This window comes from Notothenia rossii (genome assembly GCF_949606895.1).
Source record: "Notothenia rossii genome assembly, chromosome: 6".
In the NCBI taxonomy this organism is placed as follows: Eukaryota; Metazoa; Chordata; class Actinopteri; order Perciformes; family Nototheniidae; genus Notothenia; species Notothenia rossii.
The window spans coordinates 49,051,349-49,072,943 of record NC_136909.1 but is presented as its reverse complement, the minus strand read 5'-3'; the positions used below and the strand labels follow the sequence as shown (position 1 = coordinate 49,072,943).

The window sequence follows — 21,595 nt, the reverse complement described above, 5'->3', positions numbered from 1 at the left end:
AAAGCTGGGAAACTGGGCTGCAAAGCTTGTTCATCCATTTCGGATTTATCAGTCTTCAAAACTCTGTGTGTGTGTGTGTGTGTGTGTGTGTGTGTGTGTGTGTGTGTGTGTGTGTGTGTGTGTGTGTGTGTGTGTGGGGGTGGGGGTGGGGGGGTGTGTGTGTGTGTGTGTGTGTGTGTGTGTGTGTGTGTGTGTGTGTGTGTGTGTGTGTGTGTGTGTGTGTGTGTGTGTGTGTGTGTGTGTGTGTGTGTGTGTGTGTGTGTGTGTGTGTGTGTGTGTGTGTGTGTGTGTGTGTGTGTGTGTGTGTGAAAAGCAGCGCTGTCTGCTTATTTGCAATGTAGGCTAGGCCTTATCAGAATCATTTCAATTCCAGATTCAATGTTCTTTGCATAATTTCAGGACAACTTTGGGAATTTTGTTTATTTGTTCTGAGTTTTACATTTTGAAAGGAGAGAGTGAGAGAGAGTGAGAGAGAGTGAGAGAGAGTGAGAGAGAGAGAGAGAGAGAGAGAGAGAGAGAGAGAGAGAGAGAGAGAGAGAGAGAGAGAGAGAGAGAGAGAGAGAGAGATCTGCTTACACTGTAAGCCCGGATAAGTTGAATCTAGTTTAAAAAATAGAGTAAAGTGGTTGCCTTTAAAAATGTAAGTAAAGCATTATGAAAACTTGAGTAAACTTAAATTAATCAAGGACTGGAATTGTTATTTGAAGTACAATGCACTTCATGTGAAGTTGATTTTACTTAAAATATTGTGTAATATCAATTGCTTTGCCCAATTATATAACTTATAATTTTTAGTTGAAAGTGGTTACATTTCGTATTTATATTTTTTATTCCGTAAACTACAAAAAAGAAAGACACAAAAAGAAAGTTTTACCTTTTATTAAAACTTGGATACAATGAAAGTGAGCATCCTATAAAAACTGTAGCAAAAATATTGTACCATACATTTTCACATTAAACCATAGCAATCTCTCTCTCTCTCTATAACTCAAGCTCAAACTCAAACTCATATATATATGAAAAGATATATATCGCTCTGAAAAAATTAAGAGACCTCTTTAAAATGATCACTTTCTCTCGTTTTACTGTTTGTAAAAACTGGATTAACATTTGTGTTTTATTCTATAAATGAATGACCGACAACATTTATCCCAAACTCCAAATATTCTCATTTAGAGCGTTTATTTACAAAAAATACCAAATGTTCAAAGTAACCAAAAAAGATGGAGTGTTTTCAGACCTCGAATAGTGCAAAGAAAACAATTTAAAATTTATTTTTCAACAACGCAATACTATTGTTTTAACATGGGAAGAGATCAGGAATCAGTAATTGGTGGAATAACCCAGATTTTCAAACACAGCTTTCATGAGTCTTAGCTGCTCTGCACCACCTTTCCCATTGCTGTTGGGTCACTTATTAAGCCACTCCTGGCACAAAAACTCAAGCAGCTCGGCTTTGTATGATGGCTTGTGACCATTCATATTTCTCTGGATCACATCTGGATGGACCTGGCTGTGGGGCATGGAGCATTGTCCTGCTGGATAAACCCACCCTCAGCTCAATTCAGGTGTTAATGGAGGAAGGCCAGATCAAGACCCTGTCATGGAACAGTTGGAACCCCACTAAAAACCTCTGGATGTGATCCTGAGGAAGATGGATGGTCACAAGCCATCAAACAAAGCCGAGCTGCTTGAGTTTGTGTGCCAGGAGAGACATAAAGTCTCCCAGCAACAATGTGACAGACTGGTGGCGAGCAACCAAGACGCATTGAAAGCTTTGATTGAAAAAATCTGGATTATTCCACCAAATATTGATTCCTGAGCTCTTCCTATGTTAAAACATTAGTATTGTGTTGTTTAATAATGAATAGGAACTTGTTTTCTTTGCATTATTTGAGGTTTGAAAACACAGCATTTTCTCTGTTATTCTGACAGTTTTAATTTTCTGCAAATAAATGCTCTAAATGACTTCTTTGTTTTGTTTGGAGTTTGGGAGAGATGTTGTCAGTAGTTTATAGAATAAAACACAAATGGAAATGCCAACAAGCTTAATAGGTCAAACGGTGCAAACATGCAACAACAACAACAAAATGCAATATTGAAGTAGCCAACTTTTCAGAACCCCGTAAGCTGATTTTTCAAGGTCTGAATTTTGGGTGCCAGCTCAACCTTACCACGCTTTAACATCACCTGCTGAACGAAGTGAAAAGTGTTTTTCATGCACTTTGGGTAGTCCAATTGCAGGGCATAAATGAGTCCGAACAGGACACAGAAGGCCTGAGGCAGGTTAGCCGGTCCATCCATCACCACATTCCCCTCCAAGACGATTGCCACACTGGATGGGTTGAGCTGAGGATTTTCTCCGACACAGAGGATTCCCAGTGGAGTTTGACCGTACACCTCCTTATCAGCCACATCCTAACAGAGAAATAAAGAGATTGACATATAATTCTACATTCTACACCAAAAAGTAGCTTCCACTGTTTATAATGAAAAGCGTCATACAACATAAAAACCAAAAGTAATAAATAAATGGACAATCTGGGCCTTAAATTGGCCTTACGTGGATCTGTACATTTCAAGTACTAGTTGCAAATTGTGCACTAAATATGGTTTTGTATGTAGCTTGGCTGCCATGAATTTGTGAACATTTGATGCAGACAATCTTCATTATTCACCTACAACACATTAGGTGTTAGGCTTATTTATCATGAAGCACACACACACACACACACACACACCCCCACACACACACACACACACACACACACACACACACACACACACACACACACACACACACACACACACACACACACACACCGGGCTTACAGTGTAAGCAGATCTCTCTCTCTCTCTCTCTCTCTCTCTCTCTCTCTCTCTCTCTCTCTCTCTCTCTCTCTCTCTCTCTCTCTCTCTCTACTTTCAAAATGTAAAACTCATAACAAATAAACAAAATTCCCAAAGTTGTCCTGAAATTATGCAAAGAACATTGAATCTGGAATTGAAATGATTCTGATAAGGCCTAGCCTACATTGCAAATAAGCAGACAGCACTGCTTTTCACACACACACACACACACACACACACACACACACACACACACACACACACACACACACACACACACACACACACACACACACTTTCCCTTGATCTTTGTGGTGTGTGCACAAAACTATTCCGGAACATTATAAAACATTTCTCGAACTGTCCCCCTCGCACCTGCACGCCGGAGAAAGGACTAAACAGACACATAACCTCACATTACAGTGTATAGAGCAGAACTGAAATTATCTACCAGCAAAATGGCCAAAATATATCTATTTTTTGTATTTACTGTATTTTATGAACAGTGACTGTTAACTGTTTGGATTTGCTTTGTGTTTATATCTGTTCTGTCATTTATATGGATGTTTCATCATCTATATATATTTCGAAGCCAAATCCATTTGGATGTGTGATTCTTGTGTTTCAATTGCTGTTAAATTGCTATACTTCCTCGAAGGCTTTGATTATCATAAGACAAAGATTACAAATAATAACATTAATGAAAGGATGTTTCATTTGCATTTTTCCTAGAAAAGCATGAACATGTAAACCTAGTTTTTCTTCTAGTGTATTTTTCCTTACATAAATTACATTTGTATGGACACTTACATTGTTCAATTTTATATAGCAAGGAGTATTTAAAAAACCGAATCATATTTCATTTATATTGTTGGTGAATTAGTTAGACAATATACAGATGTAGCACCACATTTCAGACTCCAGCTTACAGCTTCCTGCCTACGACCTGCCTAAGACCAGTATTGAGGAATGTTAAGCCCTCCCACTATTTTCCAAGAGGGCTTTGCCAGATTTTCAATTGCAGGTTTTTACCAGGAGATGGCGCTTCATTCACAAATACAGAAAGACAATTTTCATGGACTTTCAGTTGTGTTTTGAAGAGCATTTGAACACATCAATATTTTCGATCAACTAAAGTATATCTAACCTTGTAATTCAATAATATATAGTCTTTATATATTAAATAATCATCATTATAATGTAAATGTTTACATTACACTTCTTTATTTGTTATGCTCATACTTTAGCCTTTACAATCGTTTGCTTTAATATGCAGTATATGTTTTGTATATTTTTGTGTTTGCTTCCTCCTGCTCCCTTTCGGACACATACTGTATGATTTATTATTATTATTAATATGAAGATATTATTAAGATTAGATAAGATGTTACTTTATTGATTGAACATTTTAGTTTAGAATGTTCTGTCCCACGGTAATTCAAAAGGCTCACAAGTCACATTCCGACCATTATTTAAAACAATAGGTGCTTTCACATCGTCTACAGTTTGATTTGTATAGAGAGAGCTCTGTGGCTGAATGGCCAGATTAGGTGTGGCGCATTTATCATAGGTGATCAGAGCTAACTGCCTGCCGTCAGATTTCATTTAAAAAACAGATCTGATTTTAAGACTATTTCTGAGCTCATAAAGAATGATAAGAATAAGAATAATGCGTATTGAACTGGTTTCATTATTTAGTGAGTTTATTTAACACTAGAACCGCCAATCGGGTCCATTTGTGTGATGTGTGTTGTGTGTGTGCAATGTAACTTTTTTTCAATAAAATATTAAAGTCTCCCAGTCCGTGACTTTTCCTGAAAGTGTGTTATGTAGCACCCTATGTTGTTAAAAATTGCATTCTAATAGCGGGATTTGACGGTTTTAGCTAGGCCTATACAAAAACCTCTGGCGGTTCTAGTGTTAAGGTAATTAGGTAGCCTACAGTAGAAGCCCTTTTTTATCAGTAACGAATTTAGCAGTTGAACATAAAAGTCAACTAACTGAGGGTCACTTGCAATGACAGTGTTGTGTCTAACTGTAAGCTTGTCACTCAGAGTAACCTACCGTTAATTTAGCTGCTGGAGAAGAAAGATCAGGGGGGGAGAGAGCTGTGGTTGATGGGCCATTAGTTGTGTAAATACACAGCTGAGAGCTGCCGTTTCATTCAGACTGTTTAAAAAACGGTAACAACGAACTATTTTTCTTAGCGGATGCATGTCAATTTAAATCAATACATACAACTATTTTTTAAATCAATACAACTATTTTTTAAATCAATAAAAACATTTTCTAAATCCATAAAAGCATTTAAATTAATATTGGGAGTCTTGTCATGTATTATGTTGTTACATCGTTTCAGATGTTATGTTTCAGTTGTGCTCTGTCTATGTTCAGTGATGCAAACTTGTCACCTTTCGGCGAAATTCGCCGTTTTGAATCCAAAATAGGTCGTTTGTGTGATTCATGTAGATCTGCAATAAAAATATTTTTGGGGTATGGGGGGGTCTGGGACCCGGAGTAATCTGCGACCGTGAGCTGTTATGTGCCATCATGACACGCATGGTGTTCTTTTTTATATATATTATAATGAAGTGCGAGCTGTGTGCTCGAGTCTTCCTGCCTGTCGGCTCTGCTCATGGATGTATAATAAGGCTCTGCTGCTCCGAGATGATGGTCTAGCTTCAGCAGCTACATTACCTACGGGTGCGTTCGTTAATATTAACTGTGCGTCCGGAGTCACTGTGGCACAGACTGGACAGCTGGTGAACAGCTGTTAGAACGGGCCGTTCAGGTGTTCAGAGCAGAGCTGCCTGTCGGAGCGGCAGAGCGTGATGTGAACTGAAACGTTTTTCTTTCGCAATATTATTTAAGGAATCGTTGAGCTAGCTAGCTAGCATACATTGTCACTATCTGCTAACGTTAGCTTTAGCCTTCTATTTCTAATAGTTTTTTTCATAGGCTATAAACAGAGGTGGTATAAGTATATATATTGTACTTGAGTAAAAGTAGAAGTACTCAGATCTTGTACCTGAGTAAAAGGAGAAGTACTCAGATCTTGTACTTGAGTAAAAGTAGAAGCACACAGATCTTGTACTTGAGTAAAAGGAGAAGTACTCAGATCTTGTACTTGAGTAAAAGTAGAAGTACTCAGATCTTGTACAACAGTAAAAGTACTCAGATCTTGTACTTGAGTAAAAGTAGAAGTACCAGAGTATAGGAATACTCTGTTACAGTAAAAGTCCTGCATTCAAAATGTTCCTCAAGTAAAAGTAGAAAAGTATTATCATCAAAATATAGTTCAAGTAGCGACAGTAAGAGTAGTCATTGTGCAGATTGGTCCATTTCAGAATAATATATATGATATGTTTTATAATGATTGATAATGAAAGTGTTCTCAAAGCTGGTAAAGGTGCAGCTAGTTTGAATTACTTTGTATACTGCAGGGTAGCTGGTGGATTTACTCCAGGTGGAACTAAAGTCTGATTTAACACTTGATTATATTTCACATCATTCATCCACATCTGTGAAGTAACTACAGGTATTAAATACATGTAGGGGAGTAGAAGTACACCATGTACCTCTGAACTGTAGTGGAGTAGAAGAACAAAGTAGCAAAACATTGAAATACTTAAATAAAGTACAAGTATCTCAAAATTGTGCCCAAGTATAGTACTTGTTGAGTTTATGAACTTAGTTACTTTACACCATGTGGCTATAAAGATAGAAAGACAAAGCCTTGCACAGAGGCATGCAAATACATTTTCAAAATGCTCAACAGTGCTGCCAAAATTATAAACTGACTGCTACACAATTAAAATAAATGCTTTTATATATTTCTTTTAGATGTGACTCTTTGGCGTTTCTGTTATTATTAACACTGCTGCTTTAGTTGTTCTGACTGCTAAAATCCTCTGTTATTCCTCATTTTAAAGCCGATATTCCGTGGGGTGGGGGAGCCGGGGGCTCGGATCCTTGTCACCTTTTTCATACCTGATGAGTTTGCATCCCTGTGTGTTAAAAAGCCTCAGTCACCTTAATTCATGTAATAAAAACATCTCAGGTCAGTAACACTCAAAGCTAAATGTGCAATACCATGTATTACTATGTTACTATTTATAATGTTATTGTTGTTATATCAGAATATGTACATATTGGAATGATTTCTTAACTTACAGTAGGCTATTTTTTACAATGTGTGTTGGAAGGATTTATTAAATTACTATGAATATTGTCATTGTTGAAGGCTTTTAGAGAAGGGTGAACTAAGCCTGAATTACATAACATTTTATACCTAAAAACTAGGGCAGGGACTCGATTAAAAGAATTAATCTAATTAATTAGAGGCTTTGTAATTAATTAATCGAAATTAATCGCATTTTTAATCACATATAAATATTTGACCTGAGAACAGTGAGAAGCAATTTTTTTCACATGGATTTTAGTATACCATTGAATAATGACTGAATACATAAGCTTAAGCAACAAAGCATTGTTTATTTTTTTCAAGGTGGTACTTAACCAAGACCAACAGAAAAGTGCAATTTTTGCCATAAAGTGTAGCAATAGCATATTTAGGAATATAGTACATTTCAGAGATTCAGGTAGCCTATAGTTAGGTAAACCTTCTGTAAACAATAACACTTTGTTTTTTAAGTAAAACACAATACTTTCAAGTACATTCAGAACATTGGAAACCCTGACTATTAGAAAACATCTCTCTGTCAGAGGCCATAACAGACTTTGTTGATTTACCAATAGTTGATTTAAAAAATCTAATCAATTTCAGTCCAACTCTCTCAATAACCTTGGCCAAAACAATAAACAGTTCAACATAAAGTGCCAGTTGCACCAACAACGTAATAAATAGTTCAACATAAAGTGTACCATTTAAAATAAAATAAAAAAGTGCCAGTGATTGACCTCAATCCCTCCTATTCTTCCAATATCCTGATGAAAAATAAAATCTCTCTGTTCCATAGGCCACTGTTTGATCAACGCGAATTGGGTGTGGGTCCTTGTACTCCGAGTCGGGCTAACGTTCACGCTAGCTTCCACGCTAGCTGCTATATATTTTTCATTGAGGTGATACTTGAGGCTTGATGTGCTGCGGTGATATGCGAATTCCTTTTTGCATCATTTGCAAACAACCGTGCTCTTATTGATGCTTCCATCCGTCCGTTTTCTAAAACAAAATGTCCCATCCACGGGGCCAACCAAAGCGGTCTCATCAGCTTCTTCGTTCATGTTTGACTATTGTTCACTTTGGTTTGTTGTTGTCTGAAGTCATGAACGTTAGGTGGTGCTCCAGTATAATCGGTACCCCTGAGACTCATCCAGTGAGAAACGTTCCGCGGTGCAAAAATAAATGCCATTAAAATGCGTTAATTTTTGTGTAATTAATTCATCTTAATTAACGCGTTAAAGTCCCGTCCCTACTAAAAACATAAAAGCCACAATAAATAAATCACAATTATTCTAGTTATTTTTACCTCCCGTATTGCTTTCAACCCACCAGCTTTTATGGTGTTGTTAGGTCACTAACTGTAAACTCTAGGGGTGCACCGAATGGGAAATATTTGGCCGAAACCGATACCGAAAATAGGAAACAGTTGGCCGAAAACCGAATGCCGAAAGGCCGAAAATGATTAATAGAAATATATATATATAATGTATACATTTTTTACTAATGTTGTTCAGCTACCTGATTATGGAAAAAGACATGATTATGGCAAAACTTAACTTAAATAATAATCACTATTATGGGTCCATAAAACATTTATTCAGCACTTTTGAATGCATACAGTACATTTATTCCAAGTCAAGTGCATTTTCTTTTCTCTGTAGGATAACTACAACAAAGTGCATTCAGAACAAAGCCAAGGTGCTTTAAAACTGCATAAACATTTAGGCCAGTAGGCCTACAACAAAATAGTGTAAATAAAGACTGTAACAGCCAGGCCTTCAACAACAACAAATGCACCTATAAGTTTGGTAACCTAACGTGTTGTTGTGATGACGTAATCAAAACGCGGTGACAAGCACGGCGCGCGACCATGCTCACGGCTGGCTCACAGCCAACATGTCTGCCGCTTTGAGATATTTCAAAATATCAGAGAAAGAGTAGCGGATTGCAATTTGTAAAACGTGTTCAGCTGACATTTCTCGAGGGGGTGTAACTGCAAATACTTTCACCACTTCGGGATTACTCCACCACTTGAAATCAAAAAGCCCGGACAAATATGCGGAGCATGATCAACGTAACCCTGTTCTATGACATTCTGTGATATTTTTTCGGTGCCTTTTTAACCATTTTCGGCCGATAATTTTCGGTGGCCGAATATTCGGTGCATCCCTAGTAAACTTGTCACATACAGTCTATGGTCACTCAGAGTAACCTACAGTTAATTTAGCTGCTGGAGAAGAAAGATCAGGGGGGGAGAGAGCTGTGGTTGATGGGCCATTAGTTGTGTAAATACCAGTCTATGGTAAATACACAGCTGAGAGCTGCCATTTCATTCAGACTGTTTAAAAAACGGTAAAAACTGACTATTTTTCTTAGCGGATGCATGTCAATTTAAATCAATACACAACTATTTTTTAAATCAATAAAAACATTTTCTAAATCCATGAAAGCATTTCAATTAATACTGGGAGTCATGTCGTTACTTTGTTGAGAATGTGGCCATGTAATAAGCGGGATAATTTGCAGCGACTTGTTCCTTATGGGGAAAATAGCAGCCGTCATGCAGATGAGGATCCCTCCGCTACGCTTTGGGATCCTGATCTGCCGACGAGGCTCCATTAAAATATAAATATTTGTAGTGAATGACTGAGTTTAGGCACGTTAATAACGTTTTAATGAAGTTGAATACAGTATATTCATATGTGTCAGTGATTTCATGTCAATTCGGCGAACATAAACATAATTGATCGTGGTGAAGATGATGATTAAATTAGGATTAAAAATCGAGAGCCGGGCTGCATTTCCTCCCGTTTGTTTTTTTCGACTAAACAACATTATTTTGTTAAATAACAACATGGTGATGTTTTGTAAATGATTACATGTCTCTTATTTAGCACAGAGTATGATATCCGTGACATATGGATCTTAACAAAGTTCCGCTGTACATCCAGCGTACTGTTTCTGCCTTTATTTCACATGAGCTCCAGTGTGGAACCCCACTGCACCCCCTGGTGGATCAATGATCCATTGCAGCTGGCTTCATTATAATTACATTTATCTATCACGGGGGCGGTCTCAAGTCAAGCTGGAGGGTTTCCCTTGAGCGAGGGCAGATCACGTACCAATCACAGCCCTCGCGTTTCAAACTGTCTGAAATGAATCGCTACATCTGTATATAAGGAATTGTGTACATTACATGTAGTTCCGTATTTTATTTAAACCCTGAATAATGTCCCGGGTCAGTTTGACCCGAACATTACCAAAGGGTTCAAAATGTGAACATAACACAAGGGTTAAAGTAACTTACGGTGCAGGTCTTGAAGAAGGCAGAAGGCTCATCCCCCAAGATGATTGGCAGTCCCCGAACACAAAGGCATCTGATGTCTGTTGGCTCAGTGGTCTGGAATATAGTGGAGATAACAAAGAATGGTCATACATTCATCAAATAAATTCTACAAACTCTACATAATGACTTTATTTCAAATATAGTTGAAATTAAAGGAGAGGACAAAAGGAGATGACATGATAGGAGAGAATAGAAAAGGGAGAGAACAGAACTATATCACTTCTTCTTGACCAAAGAATAGAATTGGAGACAAAACAAGAGAGCAAAGCAAAATTATCAAGGGAAAAGAGGAAACAATGACACATGAAAAGATGAAATTAAATTGACAGGACAAGAGGAGAAGACAGAGAACAGCAAATGAGAGAAAAGAAGAGATGAGAAGGAAGTAAAAGGGACAGAAGAGGAACAAGGAGAGAGGAAAGAGATTGGGTAGACAGATGTTAAGTAAACCCACCTTTGTTTGACGTAAAAGCTCGGACAGGAATTGGCCAGTGACACCCTTATTCTTCCGAAAGAGGTCCATCAGGCTCGGAGAGAAACAGTCAAGTGCACCAAAGAAGTTGTCCTTGAGATTTTTCCCCACCACTCGGTTGAACTCGCAATAAACCTGAAACACAAAAGAGAACAAACCATGTAAAACTATCAAATAAAATCATCCTTGGTGAGACAAATAAGTGCATTTTCTTCACCATCTGATTTTTCAAGATGCCTCTCTGCACTTCTCACAGTAATATCTTAATAAAATCAGATATTTAAGTAGGTATGAGGATATAAGTACATGTTATGAACATGACAGTTAGAACACAAAAGGACAAACAAACCTGGCTTTCTGTGAAAAGAGCTGGCCATCTTTGGACCATCTGGCTTATCTCAGGATTGTCTTCAACAACTTATTTTCTCCGAAGAGCAAAGGTCATGGCCATCTCTTTCTTAATAAGGGATCCATTAAGATTCGTCTTCATCATCTCGTTGACCAGAACCTGACGAGAAGCTTCTAGGTTGCAGTCATCCATCCCCTCTGGATTGTCAGGTAGGAAATTGATTTCGCCTTTCCTTGGCCTCTTGATGTCCTTGTGGGGAGGCAAATCATCTGTAGTGAACCTTCCCCGTTTACCACCATTGACAGTGACATCACGTCGACCAAGGACGCGCATTTTGTGTCTGTAGTTACCCATCTTGAACTTCAGACTGTTCTTTCATCCATCCCAGCCAGATGATGAGCCTGCTTCTTTCAGACATGGGTGTGATTGCATTAAGGCTTTTGCTACAGCTTCAAAATGTTGCTTTGAGGGGTAGGCATCATATGTATAGATCGTCTCAGACAGTTTCTGCAGGATGTCATGCTTCAGCTCCTTTGTCACTTTGAGATATGTTCCATCCCTGAGATGCAACAGGTTGGTTTGACAGAGTCTGTACTCAACATCCACAGAACATTTGGGGATTTCAAATTCTTCTGGTCACTGCAAACTTCTATCCAGAGAGGAGTTGGACCGGATTTCAGTTTCTGCCGTGCTGCTTGTATCACAACATACTTCTGTTGGTGCAGTGACGGGTACAAGTAAAATCGTTGGGATGATTTTGATCGTTGGCTTGTCTGGGAGCTCCGAGATATCTGTCAGGTTACACAGTTCGTTGTTAAACTCAGGATCTTGATACTGTAAGGCGAAGCTGTAATCAGCTTGGAGTGAGTCTTGGAGCCAGCCAATTAAATCTTCAAGGGTGTCGGGTCGTTTCGTAAATGTCATCTTCCTTATGTTTCCCTCAGTGACGATAACTCTCATAGTCAGCCTCTGTTGCGCAGCCATCTGGGAAATGATGATATTTAGCAAATAACATATCGCCTCAGTGTTACCATGAGTTCACCTTGTACCCTATATACAGATAATGGCAGGACGTCATTCAACTCTGACATCTTAAACAGAGACATAGAGGGGACACCGTTATAGAGCAGGTGGTAAGATCTCAAATGTTCACTGTACCATGCTGTCATTTGGTGGCAGACAAACAGAATTTCTGTGTTAGCTATAACAATCTTTTCAATCTGGGCAAATTCAGGGAGACCTGAGCATGAGCCAGCAGAGAGAATCATGCATGGGTGATACTTGATTCCATCTACACATATAGATGATGCATCAAGAACTGGCCCTGGCTTTGTCAATCAATCAATCAATGTTTATTTATACAGCCCAATATCACAAATGTTACATTTGTCTCACTGGACTTCACAGTTTGTACAGAATATCAGTATGACAATACGACACCCTCTGTCCTTAGACCCTCACATCGTACTAGGAAAAACTTCCAGAGAAAACCCACAGTTTAAAGGGAAAAATGGGAGAAACCTCAGGGAGAGCAACAGAGGAGGGATCCCTCTCCCAGGACGGACAGACGTGCAATAGATGCCATGTGTAAATTGAAAAGATAATACATTTGCAACATAGGTAGTCCAAATGTTTGGGAATGCATGTGTGTATAATAGGAAGATGAATCCACGAGGATATCCATCCAGGACTTATGATCCAGGACCACAGCCACGACTCAAGATCCAGGACTCGCGATCCATGACACAGGACCGCAGGATCATCCATGACTCCGGATCCCGGCGTATATAGACACCAAAAAGAAAGACATTTGGGGAAGCTGGGTTAATCGGAACATGAGAGTACACAGGTATAGACAGAGAGAAGGAAGAAGTAAGATGTCCCCCGACAAACTAAGCCTATATCAGCAAAACTAGGGGCTGAATCTAATCAGCCCTAACTATAAGCTTTATCAAAAAGGAAGGTCTTAAGCGATGTGATGTTCTCAGCGATTTCTCTCTGAACATTCAAAGGGAAAGAGGCAAGCAAAACTGGTGAAACCTTTGTCATCTCGACCGATGGTCTGACATATGAGCTACAGTCAAGATGGTAGCTCACTGATCTCTGGTGTTTGGTAGCAAGTGTCATGGCAACATTTTAGAAATGTTGAGCATTGCGGATCGCCTTTTTAAAGAACTTTTGCTTCCCCTCGAAGCGCATTGTCCAAACCTCAGTCAGGGGACCAAATTTCCTTACAAGCTGAGGATAATGCTCCACATAGTGATGCTTTGGTCTCAAACGAAAATCTGGAAATGTGGACTGCAGGAGCTGTCGGTGCTCAGTTATCTTACAGTCCAGGAAATGCAGTGTCTCTTCAGTGTGCCTTGGTGCCACAGCTAACTCTACAATGTCTTTGAGAAGCATGAGAACTTTCCATGTGTTGTCACCCTCAGGGACACAGTGACCAATAAGTAAAGGAAGGAGCCTGATCAGACACATATTCTCATGCCCATTTCCACCAATGGTCCCTTTGGCGGAAAATCCCTTTGCAATCATCTGAGGTCTGTCTGTTCTGTCAGTAAATGTGTAATCAAAAGTACCTGATGGCGTGATTTAGCATTACTAGCGTGAAATATTTATTGCCTATTACATCTTTAAGACACAGAGACAACTCAATTGGAACAATGCCTTCCAAGAGATCATGTAAGATGTCAGGAGAGTAACCAGTCACTGCATGAAAGTGCATGAGATTCTCTGTTAAAGGCCATTCTCTTTTCACACCATAAGTCCTACTCAAGCCTGGGTCCTCTCTCACCTTCTGGACCTGCCTATCATGGGAGACTTTGTCTCTGTGCTGAAAGAAGCCAGAACGTACCTCGTGTTTTTTGGCGTCGCTACTGCTTGCCAAACAGAACCTGCAGAACTTGTCAACAATGAAGCTCTCAAACAAGCCTGCAAGAGAATGGGCACCAAGATTATCAGCACTAACATACAAGACCATCTTGTTCCAATGCCTTTAGATCATAGATTAAAGGTTGCAAGATCTTTGCATAACCACACTCTTTCACTGTGGAGGTATTGCACAGAAGAGCAAGCTGTATTGAGCTGAGGGTTGACCTGTATTTTGCAGGTATGTTGAGAATGACCCAGTATACTGAACACATTTTATGTTTCAGCTTTGATGTCCCTAGCGGATTGGCTACTTCAAAGTCATCAATGTACAGGCCAAGAGCAATCGTGAACTCATCACTTGGAAGAAGAGAGTTTACATTAAAGTACTCCCCATCTACATATGACCTATATTCTTGTGGGACATGGTCTTTTTGTTAGTTTGTACAGAATAGGAAAGACGACAGCATTCACCAAACTCAAGACCCATCTCAGCGAGCTCAAAGATCTGGCCCATTGTGGACTCTATGCCAGCATGGAAGAGTCTTTGCCAGTCGCAAGAGAATTGGCGCTTCTGCTATACTGTATGGAAAAAAGGAAATTGGACTGATGTGCACAAACTTGGATGAACTGAGGTTCATAATTGCATCAACAACAGGTGCAGCCTCAGAAAATCTGCCGCCAACAGAGAATGCATTTCAACGAAGAGCAATGTTTCAGACAGCGATGGTGTCACAGCCCGAACCCAAACCCTTGTTATGGAGTCCTATTGGCAAGGGGTGGATTGTCAGAGAGGGGGCCATTCAACCAGTGCTATTTACAAAACCTCCAGCACCTACAGAAGTGAGAGACATTACTCACTTGTATTGCAAAGATGCAAAGTGTGGAGAGAGAGGAAAGTGCCAGTGCCTATGTTGGCCTTCCCTGTACAGGGTTCTGCACCTGCTGTGCAGAATGTCAAAATGTGTCCCCTAACGTATCTGAGGAACCTGACATTTAACATTATATTCTAGTATCTATATACTTGACCTCTCACAGAATTATTTGATGATTTATATACTGTACTTTGAATTAAGGTTCCAGTTTCAATAAAACCTGTACTATTTACACCTATGTTTTAGAGGCTTGCAATTTAGAACTAATACACTTTATTGTATTGGGTTACTCTTATTCTGACTATTTGGTGATGTAGTTCAGCCACCTAGTATTTCCCTCTCCAAATATGATGACCATCAGAGTGAGCATTATTAACTTATAGGCTATTATGCCACTTTTCCCCCATTCGGAATTTGACTGTATCAGAGAAGAGGTAGGCCTATGTCCAAAGAAATTTCATTTGCAATAGAACTGTACCAGATATTTCCATACAACTACTGGTTAGTGTTTAATAGCACCCTAGACAATTCAGTAATGGTATATCTTTTAGGGATTTCTGTTTTTTTCTGATAAATGAGAGAAAAGTGATTGAGTCTTATGTTCCTATCACCAAAAAGTACAATTTCCGTCTAAACTAAAGCTAAGTTTACAGGACTATAATTCAGTATTTATTTGGTTAAATAATTGTCTGACTATTTAGTGATGTAGGACAGCCACCTGGTTCATACCTCAGCAAATCTGAAGAGGAAAAGAGTGATCATTCTCAAGTTATGGGCTTTTTAGTCACCTTTCCCACATTCGGCCTGGTCTAATTTGGCTCTTTTTCAGGGACTGGGATAGTTCTAAAGAACAACCCAGAAAACATATTTTCCCCCAAAATAAAATTTGACAACCATCAATTTCATTAATGGGAGACCCTAAAGATAAGAAAAATCATTGTTGTCATTTGTTCTACCTCGGCTAGGGGTATCTCGAAAACTAAAGCCTTTTTTGAGGACTTGCTGCTGGACTAATACTTGAGCATAGCCAATTTAAATTAACCTTAGCGATGCATACAGTTCCTACCTACATAATAATCATCTCTCTAAGTTACAAGGATGACCTTATTTTATCAACCTCAAACAGAAGCCGTTTGTTGTACAGTATTATCCCACTTAACACGTGTCTATTTCGTTTTAACCTTTATAAATATAGTCTATGATTTTAACTTGGAGGCTACTATTAGCATCGTTAGCACCGATGTAGCTACCACTCGCTTACACGCTAACCCAAGCCGTAACATTAAGCTGATTAAAATCATTAACACATGAATAAGTACTCAAATTTCACTTACCACAAAACCGCATTCATGTACCGTCTGTTTCAACCGCAGAGCGAGTCACAATAGTCCGATATATAAGCATGAAGAACAAACAAACACGGCCGGGGGCAAGTTGTGTTCCCTGGATGAGCTGAACAGGCAGATTGCCTGTAGCTTCACGGAGCAGCTAGCAGAGAGACAAGAAGCTAACAGCAGCAGTCACTTCACAGAGCCGTCACTCAATGTGACCACGCCCTAATTTATGCAAAAACGTTAAGACCTAATATAAATAAAAGGGTCGTGTTAGAAAACAATTCACTCACAGATCCATAATCATGAAGGTGGAATCTAACTATATTCATAGTAATATTCATTGCATCCATGGGTAGCAACATGTTTTTTTCTGCTGTAAAGTTGGGCATTTTAACATGGGGGTCTATGGAAATTGCTCCTTTCTGCAGTCAGTCCCTATCGGCCAATATATGAACTGCAGTGTGTGCCACTTCCGTATTGGCGTCCCGGCTCTTCCACAGAGTTTGCCGCTTGGGTAGTATCTAGTAACGCAGTGTAGGCGGAGCCGTGACGTCATCTTCAATGAGCGCCCCAGATAAACAACACAGCCGTTAGCCAGTGGCGTTGCGCAATATTTCGGGGCTCCCCCGCAGGTCGGACAATGGGGCCCCGCCCCCTCCCCTAAATCAATAATAGAGTGACATGGGATAGACCTCGCGGCAACTTTTTTAAATGTTTATTTTTCAGGCATCTTTTGTAAACAGTATAGGTCAGTAGGAACTTTCTGTATAAAGATACATCTGATTTAAACAGTATAGGGTCAGTAGGAACTTTCTGTATAGAGATACATCTGATTTAAACAGTAGGGTCAGTAGGAACTTTCTGTATAATATAAATCTGATTTAAACAGTGAGGTCAGTAGGAACTGTATAATAATATACATCGGATTTTAAACATCATTGACAATACAAACAAGTGGCTGTGTATTTGTTGTAACCTGAAGGTATATTGTAGAACGTTATAGCCTATCATCATTGGAGTTCACACAACGGAACGGTTCACATATATATAACATTCTGTATAAAAGAAAAGTAGCCTACAAAAAACAAACAAATAAAACATATCCTATAGGCTACATAGAGGATGCAATCAGGAGCTGCTTTGTAGGCCTATTATTTTATACGAGCGCGTCTCCTTGCATTCTTCTGCGCAAAGTCCTGTATAACAGTCTTTAAATCTATACTGCGCGCGCGTCGGCTCTCAATACTAAGGACTGCTAATCCAGACAGTCTCTCTTGCGACATTGTGCTCCTCAAATATGTCTTTATTAATTTAAGTTTTGAGAAAGATCTCTCAGCACTGGCAACAGTCACGGGTATAGTTAAAAACAATTTCAGTGCTGTGGCAACATCGGGGATACTTGGCAAAATGGACTGATTTTCAATGAGCAGGGTTTGTGCAAGGTCTTTGATTGTTCCACGCTCAATTTTCTTTATGGTAGGCCTAAGAGCATTACGGAGGGACAGGATCTGGAAAGCAAACTCGGCTGACAGGTCGTCTTTATACTGGCCTGATAAAGCACTTGCGGACTCAGACAAATCCTTGTCTGTTGCGCGCAAAAGTTTGCGGGGAAGCAGAAAAGAAAATCACTGTGCAACTTCGCTCATTCCAACAAATCGATTTTTGAGTTGGGCAACGACAATATCGATATTTGCGTAAAATACCGCCACTCTAAAATGCTCCCCTGGGTCTTGGAGCCGCTGGTCCTCGCAAAGCTCTGAAAAGTGCCTCTTTGTGCGCCTTGCGCGTCTCTCTTTGAAGAGACTGTGGACACCCCATGAGGATGCCAGGTCTTGCGCTTGCGCTTTTAAGCCATCAAACTCTCCTCGGAGTTGGGCAAGTGTATCGGTTGCGTTACCAAGCATTGCTGTCGCCTGTAAGAGGTCCACGTCTTTGCGCTGGAGAGCTTGGGACAAAATGTTGACTGTTTCAAGGACCTTGCCCTGTATTACAGTCATTAAAACAAACTCAAAGCTCTCCATGGCCTTTTTCAAGCCAGTCGCCTCGGCACGTTCCTCGCTTTTTTTGGAGAGCAAGTCTATCTTAGTTAGCGCTTGCATAATGTCAGCATAACGGAACCGCAATAATTGGACGGCGTCTTGTCTTGATGCCCATCGTGTCGGGCATAGTCTCTTCAGTGTAGGCTGGCCAGCCTTGGGCACTGAGAGGTGTGTTTCCAAAAGCTCCCATCGTTTGACGCTTCCACTAAAGAATACATATAGCCTTTCAACAGTGTCGTAGAAGTCTTTTATCTCAGGTATATTTTGGCATGCGTCATTGAGTACAAGGTTTAAATTGTGAGCAGCACAATGAATGTACACTGCGTTGGGCTCTTTATCCCTTATGCATTTTTGTACACCGGAGTAGACACCACTCATATTGCTAGCCCCGTCATATTCCTGTCCGCGGCACTTCCCAAGTAGTATCCCCTTTCTCTCCATCGATTCGAGAATTTCTCTCTCTAGACCTGCAGCAGTTTGGTCTGTGACTGCATGGAAGCCCAAAAAACTTTCGTTTATTTTCACCTCTGTAGGGTTTCCATTTTCATCATTTGCTATAGTAACATATCTGAACACTTGACTCAGTTGGTCTACCTTTGAAATGTCCTGGGTAGTATCCATTATAATCGAATAGAATTCTGCATTCTGTATGTCTGTAATGATTGTGTCCTGCACTTTTTTCGATAGCAATGAAATTATTTCGTTTTGAGTTTGAGGACTTAGTTAGTGCACCTTCTTTATGCTTTCAATAAGCCTTTGCAGAACTGGATCATTACGCGCCATAAGTTCTATGGTAGATAAGAAATTACCATTATCTATATCAGCTATTTTCTCTCTGTGACCCCGGAAAGCAGAGTTGCGAGAGGCCAATGTTAGTGCAACATCAGTTATTTTGGTTAGGACCTCGGTCCAAAACCCCACCTCTCTCTTAAACTCAGATGATATTTGCGCGTCAATGGTCAGATTATTTTTCCACGTATCATACACGACACATGCTGCCAAATGAGAGCGAGATAATTCGTGTTCCTTAATCTTTTTAGAGAGACGATGCCAATAATTTATTCCTATTCTCCACGCTTGGTGGAGGTGATGGGCAGATGGTCTGTCACCGAACAGCCTGCACTGCTCACAGTACACCCGGTCCATAGATGGCGAGTAACATAGCCACTTGCGCAGAATTCTACATCCAATTTTAGATGTTTTGTTCTAGAACTCTTTTGAAAAGCACCTTCCCTTCCCATCCCTTTTGAATGGCCCTTCAGGCTTGCATGGCCCGTTATTCAGAATGTACCGTTTAACATCATCGTCTTCTAAATCTACAGGGAATTTCCCCCTATCAGTAGGGTATTCAGTCACAGAGTTGTCGCTGGCCAACGTGTCCCTAGGGTGGGTGGGAGCTGCTGTCACTGTCGGGGCACGGCTAGCTGGCTGGGCAACCTTGGCTATGTCTGAACTGGCCTCGGAGGGGGCACAGCTGACTTCTTGCTGACCTGCAAAAATGAATGGATTAGATTCCAATTCCAATGTAACCTGTAGCATACTCTTACTGGTTATGGCGAATAAAACTTTCTATTATTCTAATGTCTAACCTGTCTCGAAGCGCGAGCCACGACTAGCTGGCTCGGCTGTAACGGGGCTGCTGGGCTGTCTGCCTGGACTCGGAGCTGACGGCCGGGGGCCGGGGGGGTTGCTAGCGGTCTATCTGCAGTAACGTTAGAGTCTACGTCTACCTTTGCTGCCTGCCGGAACAATGACGTTATTTTAGGTAGTTTTGCCCTCTCCTGTTCGGCTTTCGCTCTCAATTTGCTTTTCTGAGCACCGCTTGGGTAGTGGTGCTTCATTTTTCATGTTTACCGGCAACGCAACTAATGAACGTTATTTATATGAGCAATGCTTCCCGCTTTGTTTTGAACGCTGCCCAGCCGGCATAGGAACATTAGTTATCAGCCGGCTAGCCCTATCGCAGGTCAGCAAATAATTATAATGATACACTGTTGTAGCCTACTACTACAGGCAGCGTACACAGGATGGGGACGGGGTGCCTAGCAACATAGCAGGGAGGGGGGGGCCCCGCTCTCTGCGCCCTGTTCCCGCGTTACGAAATCTAAGAGGATAGCCTACAGTGGGGGCGGGGCCCCCTAAGGTCCGGGGCTCCCCCGCGGGGGGTGCGGGGGCCTCCGCTACGCCACTGCCGTTAGCTCTTAGCACTCAGAGCTCACAGCTCTTCATATCTGTTCAGAAACTAGACAAAACTTAAGTACAAACCACAGACTGCCTGTGTCATGGCGAATACAGTCGCTGGTTTATTTAGAGACCGAAGCGTCCACAGTCACATGCATTCCGGGGGCCAGAGCGGGCGACGTTGAGGCGCATCTTAGACTGCTGGCTAAAAATAAACGTAAATACAGTAGGATTGTTATTCACGTCGGTGGTAATGATGTTCGTTTACGCCAATCAGAATGCACCAAACTTAATGTGGCGTCGGTGTGTAGTTATGCTAAAACAATGTCGGACACCGTAATCTTCTCTGGTCCCCTCCCCAATCTGATCAATGATGACATGTATAGCCGCATGTCATCATTTCAGCGCTGGTTGTCTTGGTGGTGCCCAGCAAACAATGTGGGCTTCGTGAATAATTGGACAGCCTTCTGGGGAAAACCTGGTCTGATTAAGAGAGACGGCATTCATCCTACTTTGGAAGGTGCAAATCTCATTTCGGCAAACATTTCAGGGCTCTGTGGACTTAATCCATGACAAACTGGAGTTGAGACCAGGAGGCAGAGTCGCAGTCTTACACGCTTCTCTGCGCTCTCTCCTAGGCAGTCATCCATAGGAATCCCGACCCCAATAAAATACCCAATATTAACGGTGTGTGTGTCTGCCCAAGGACAATTTAAGGTAAAACCTAATAGAGGTGTCATACATAATAACCTAATAAAAGTAAATGTAACAACTACTACAGTGCAACAAAACAGGAAGATTAAATGTGGTCTCTTAAACATAAGATCTCTAGCATCTAAAGCAATACTGGTAAATGATTTAATATCAGATTATAATATTGATATATGCTGTCTCACTGAAACTTGGTTGAGACATGAAGAATATGTCAGCATAAATGAGGCCACTCCACCCAGCCATATCAATACTCATATTGCCCGAGGCACGGGCCGAGGAGGTGGAGTTGCAGCAATCTTTGACTCAAGTTTACTTATCAATACTAAACAAAAATTAAATTATACCTCCTTTGAAAGCCTCATTTTCAGTCTTACGCATCCGACC

The 21,595-nt window shown here is 40.5% G+C and overlaps 1 protein-coding gene across 1 annotated transcript; it reads right to left on the bottom strand.

Moving 5' to 3' along the window:
- Positions 1-1,974: 1,974 nt before the first annotated feature.
- LOC307045451 (uncharacterized protein) lies at positions 1,975-14,972 on the bottom strand. Its single transcript, XM_079691133.1, has 4 exons — positions 11,201-14,972; positions 10,834-10,986; positions 10,341-10,433; positions 1,975-2,418 (listed from the first exon to the last, which is right to left on the bottom strand). Exons 1-4 carry the CDS (start codon positions 11,237-11,239, stop codon positions 2,116-2,118), a joined length of 588 nt encoding a protein of 195 aa, XP_079547259.1. The 5' UTR covers positions 11,240-14,972; the 3' UTR covers positions 1,975-2,115.
- Positions 14,973-21,595: the final 6,623 nt, after the last annotated feature.